This window comes from Hyperoodon ampullatus, assembly GCF_949752795.1.
Source record: "Hyperoodon ampullatus genome assembly, chromosome: 4".
Classification (NCBI taxonomy): Eukaryota; Metazoa; Chordata; class Mammalia; order Artiodactyla; family Ziphiidae; genus Hyperoodon; species Hyperoodon ampullatus.
In genome coordinates, this window is record NC_136917.1 from 143,754,603 (window position 1) to 143,760,602 (window position 6,000).

At 33.4% G+C, this 6,000-nt stretch overlaps 1 protein-coding gene across 2 annotated transcripts in view; it reads left to right on the forward strand.

The window, feature by feature from the left end:
* The window catches only part of FYB1 (FYN binding protein 1), a 97,250-nt gene extending 92,180 nt beyond the window's left edge, over positions 1-5,070 (forward strand). For both annotated transcript variants that reach the window (XM_079703686.1, XM_079703685.1), the window contains 3 exons: positions 1,236-1,269; positions 4,135-4,166; positions 4,949-5,070. In XM_079703686.1, coding sequence (XP_079559812.1) covers positions 1,236-1,269; positions 4,135-4,166; positions 4,949-4,971 — 89 coding nt within the window. In that variant the 3' untranslated portion in view covers positions 4,972-5,070. The remainder of the gene's footprint in view (positions 1-1,235; positions 1,270-4,134; positions 4,167-4,948) is intronic.
* Positions 5,071-6,000: the final 930 nt, after the last annotated feature.

Here is a 6,000-nt window from a genome sequence, read left to right on the forward strand (position 1 = left end):
AAATTTTAATCCACAATTTCAGTTGTATGATTCTAACTTTTAAAAAATTTGGCATGTTAAATCAATGGCAATATGATATTAGTATGTTTACATAAGTTTATTAACATTGGTATTAATTTTTGCTTGTGAGCTTACTGCTTTATCATTTTTTACACATTTACTCTGATTTAGAACCAAAACTAGATTTGAGGTGGAGCAAAACCAATAGATTGACTCAGTGAAAGAAGATATTTAGAAGCTGTATTGACAAGACTATAAATGGTACTGATCTCAAGCATACAACAGTGGCTAGACGCTAACACAAAACCAATAATTCCAAAGGCTAGTAACATTAATTAGATGTCAGCAGACATTTTCTTAAGAAAAATAGCCCGTATTTTTTCTTAGGAGTATTTTGCACAAGAGGGGCAAAAATAAAGTGAAAAAAATCTTTGCTTTCTTGTATAAAATGTTTATTTTCCATTTAACAGAGGAATCACTAGAATCCCTGATACGTGCTCTTCTAATAATTATTTGTTCCATGAAAGAAGAAAATGCAAACATTGACGCTCTGTCAAATGGCAAAAGCAATAGTGAAAGATCTTTCACGCTGATTATAAGACAGCTGTTTTGAAACCATTTAGAATGCACACTCCCCCAAGTAAACACTAGATTGCGGATCTGAAAGGGGAATGGAACACAGTTCTGACTGTTCAGTATAATAAAATTTGAAAAGTTAAGTCTTAGACCTGGTGATATTTAAAATCCCTACCTGTGACCTTTTGGCATAGGAGAAATTATGCTTAATAAATTCTTAAAACTGTGTCAAATGGGTAACACCTTAAAGAAATAGATTAAAATGTGAAAGAAGATTGTGCTACAACCTACAGTAGCTTAGAAAAGAAAATATTGGTTTTTAATTTAAGGGGTAAAGGAGGAAAGATTGTAAATGGAGGAAAAGAGTCATGTAGGAGAGAGAGAGAGAGAAAAAAGTTAGAGAGAAGAGGAAAAGTTATAAAGCAGAAACTAACACACCATTGTAAAACAATTATACTCCAATAAAGATGTTAAAAAAAAAAAGGAAGGAGAGAAAAGTGGACACAAATAAGAAAAATAAGTCATATTTGGAGATAGATATAATTATTCAATATATTATATCATATTCTTTTAATTATTAAATTCTATTTCAATTTCTTTAAAAATAGTAGGGAGTTTTCTAGTTTGTTAATAAAATTTATTTTCTTTTTCTTTCTTAGACGGTTATGTCCTTCGGAGTTACTTGGTGGACAAGTAAGCCCATTTTCTTCTACTACTATACTTCCAAAAATAATTATATGCTTTTCTTTAAGAAAGTTTCCTAATATCACTTACATATTATAATCTACTAAACTATCATAAATAAATTTTAAAACAATATGCTATACTAATGTCAATATGGTAGTACCCATAACGAAGTTAGTTTTGATAAAGTGTCACTCTTTTAAGTATAAAGGAGGAGCTCTTCTCATTCATGATTATACAGTTCATAGTTTTATATATTCATTGGATACACACATTGCAAATATTGGAGACAGGTCAAAACCACTAACACTTTCATTAATACTTTGCATTTCACTAGCTATTAATGCAGTTGATTGAATTGAATTAATCAGGCATCGATTAGTGTCTGCAGAGTAGGTACAAATATCACCTGTTAACGGTTTACAGCTTGGCCCCTAATTGAAGGCTTTTCTTTACTCACACTAGGCATAGTAGAGTATTAAGTTGCCTTTTTTGGAAGCATGCAAGAAAAAGATAGTGGTCAATGATTCTTCTATTTTTATGAATAGGACATTGTCACAGTCTGGTACCAGTGCTATTAGAGTCCACCCACAATGTTATAAGATTCTATTCCAAGTAAACCAGTGTAAGAAATGAACTCCATTATCAGGGTAGGTCATATACCAATACAGAGATTTACAGAATTCAGCATGATTAAGAAATCAAGGAAGATTCACAAACTGTATCCATAAACAACCTGACACCAGTCAGAAAGAGGCAAAGCAATGTTAAGGGCTCTGTCAGCAAACCAGGAAAGAGTCAAAAGAAAAATAATCACAATACTTTTATTTTCCTCAGAGCATTAATCACAGTAGTAGGCATGGGACTTTTCAATAGGTTTTACTCTATGAAAGATACAAATTTCAAGGAAAGAATGCGTGACAAATAACGGTACCACGTCTTCATCAGTGATTACTACAGGATGATTAAGAGAGAATTCAGAAAGTGTACTCTCTAAGTAATTATTGCTTTACCACCTATTGAAGTGAATACTTAATAAAAGTTTATTGAATGAATAATAGAAAAAAATCTGTCCTCTTTGCATTTGTATCAGATTTCCATTAGCCAAATCCTCCCTCAATCTCAGAGAAAGGATGCAAACAGAAGACATAGGGAACTCACAGCATCTGCCATAGTTGGCAGCAATTTGAAAAGCCTGCTGCTGCTTCCATGATAAATGCACAGAGGTAGTATAGGAACCAAGAGTAGGTCTGGTCTAAATGACAAAATCACCTTACATTTGTGTATCCTACGTTTCAAGGCTATATTAATATTTATAATTCTTTTTATTTTAATTACTTGCATATCATTCTCTCCTCCATTAGATTATAAGTTTCTTGAAATAAAAGCTGTGTCTTACTTATATCTCCTGGTACATAGGAGGGACTCAGTGTGTGTGTGAAATAGAATATTTCACAAAGATTCAGGACTAGATAAAACCTAAAATGTGTAAAACTCACCAGAATGATTATTATGGCTGCTTCTGATAACCACAAATATTTAAAAAATTATATAACATAAGAATCACCATACAGTGACTTCCTTGGCAGTCCAGTGGTTAAGACTCCATGCTTCCAATGCAGGGGACATGGGTTTGATCCCTGGTCGGGAAACTAAGATCCCACATGCTGTGCGGCATGGCCAAAAAATTTAAAAAGTAAAAAAATAGGACTTCCCTGGTGGCGTTGTGGTTAAGAATCCGCCTGCCAATGCAGGTGACATGGGTTCAAGCCCTGGTCCAGGAAGATCCCGCATGCCGCGGAGCAACTAAGCCTGAGCACCACAGCTACTGAAGCCCGCGTGCCTAGAGCCCATGCTCCGCAACAAGAGAAGCCACCGCAATGAGAAGTCCACGCACCACAATGAAGAGTAGCCCCCGCTCGCTGCAACTAGAGAAAGCTTGGCGTGCAGCAATGAAGACCCAATGCAGCCAAAAATAAAATTAATTAATTAATTATAAATAAATAAATAAAATATATAAATAAAAAAAAGAATCACCATACAAACCATATCCTGGCTGCTTATTTTGTAAACAATATTTATATATTTTAAATTAATATTTACAAATTATAATTAGAAACATTGCAAAAATGATGCACCCATTTCCTATGCAAATTTTTTTTTTTTTTTTTTGCGGTACACGGGCCTCTCACTGCTGTGGCCTCTCCCGTTGCGGAGCACAGGCTCCAGATGCGCAGGCTCAGCGTCCATGGCTCACGCGCCCAGCCGCTCCACGGCATGCGGGATCCTCCCGAACCCGGGCACGAACCTGTGTCCCCTGCATCGGCAGGTGGACTCCCAACCACTGTGCCACCAGGGAAGCCCTATGCCAAATATTTCTGTATTTGATTCAACATATGAAGTTCAAGTGAAAGTAGTATAAATCTGATATTACTGAACATAAAGAATCCATCACAGTTTTGGATTAGGGCCCTCAGTGGAGTACTGTGCCATGATTTTTCAGTTTGTTCAGTTCAACAAACACTATTGACCAAGGACAGCTGTGTGCTAGGCTTATAGTTCTATCTAAAGACGAGTAAGGCATGGTCTATGCTCTTGGAGCATGTTTTCATTATTCTGTATATCTATGATATGGAATAAATTGTGTGTGTGTGTGTGTGTGTGCGTGATTTAAGAATGAAACAGAGGATTAGATTAAGTCAATGAAAGAAGATACAGATGAATATGAAATTTCTTCCCACTTATAAATATAACTTCTCACCCTTAAATGCCTTGTGTCACATAAAATCACATTATTAAACTTATAACCTAAATATTGCTTTAATGTTAAGAAGATTCTTTCTTTAAAATAAAATTTATTTTCTACATTTACAGTGATGGAGAGATTTATGACGATATTGCTGATGGTAAGTCTCACATGGCACCCAGCACAGAGAACAGTCATGGTGAATTTACTGTTCTTACAAATACTGAAAATAGCTTGCTGGATTAATTAGAGCCTTCCAATCTGATTAGAATTTGAATCACCTGAAAATGTTAAGAGAGGTAAATGCCATGGTATAATGAAATAAAATTATTTTTGAACATGACTGAAAATCAAGGAAAAATCTCTTATTTTCTTGGAAAACAAAAGAATGAAATATTAGTGTATTTTTCGTTATACCATGAATCTTAATAAGAATTGCTTTTATCCACAAAAATATTTGTGCCTCGACAATAAGTAGATACTTATTTCATAACCTGTATTACTCATTAGTACTATCTAAGCATTGTACATTTCTAAATTATGATCTAAAAAATTAATCTCACCTGAAATGAAGTATAGTGTTAATTATGTTCCTTTTAGTCTCCTTTTAAATGTATGATTCTTACTGATACCTAACATTTTCAACCTCATTCAGAACTACTATCAAAAAGTACATTTAATTAAGTACCAGGTAAAATAATCTTGAGTCTCATTTTGATAGAGAATAGATTTGTCCAGAAACTTTGTTTGGAAATGTACACTAAGCAATGAATGTTAAATAAATATTGGCCTTCGAGTTAACTGCTTTTTCATAAAGTGAGCCAATTCTCCTATTTTTATCCTAAACCAGGAGAGTATGAATCATTTACATTTACAACGTTGGAACACTTAGAGGATATGTATTTTGTGTAACTAATTTAAATTTGTATTTTCTTCTTTTAGGTTGCATCTATGACAATGACTAGTTCTCAGCTTTGGTCATTCTGCTCTGTTCATTTGATGACAATGTGAAGTCTGTGTTTTAACTGGCCTATGTTATCGGGTATCATAGAAAATGAATGCACAAAACTAGTTATTACCATTTGTTATAAAATTCTGATTATTTTTATACATTTTGAGATTTTGGACTTAGAAAATGATTCCTCTGCTTAATCAACATCTTGGAAGACTGCATCAATGAGATGTAAGAAATATTAAATACCCAGTTCTGCCTCAGCAACAATTATGTAAGCACTTCTTTTAGACCATCAATAGACAACTCTCCCTTCCTAAAAAAAAAAAAAAATCTTTTGAGAAAAAAATGGCTGTTGTCTAAAAAAATATAAAGAACAACAAAAATATAAGGAAGGAAATTTTTAAACTTTTCATAAGAAGAAAAACTCTTGTTTGTACTTCTAATGATCCTATCTTATATTCTCTATTCAAATTATCTATCTTTTAAAAGGCAGGGCTGTCTCCACTCTTACTGGTGGGTTAAATGTTTTCAAAAATTATAGTAGTAACAGAACTTTTGTATAAAGTTTGTCCCTATTTGTTAATTATGAATATTTTTTAATTATTTGATGAGAATGTGTGCAATTAGTATGCACACCTAAGATTAAAACTGTATAAGGGTCTAAAATGTTTTCTTTGTGTAGATTCATATACTAACCATATAATTCTGTTTAAAGTACTGTATTTTAGGGTAGATATGAATGAAGACTACCCTAAAATTATGAAGAATGGAAGAATGGAATTAAAAATTAACTAGCCTTTTATGGCACCTTTTTACTATGAAGACTCTTTTAAAGGCTTCTGTTTTTGTTTCTCAATTACCTCTATGGAAAAAAAAATTTAAACCACTTTACTGGAAAGTTGGCCAGCAGAGGAAATACAAATTAATAAACCTTAGCATTTGGGCTGGGGTATTTCCTATTGGTACGTACTCAACCAAAAACAACCCAAAAACAAAATGTGAAGCATTTGGGTTCCAAATACTAAGAACACTAAATACC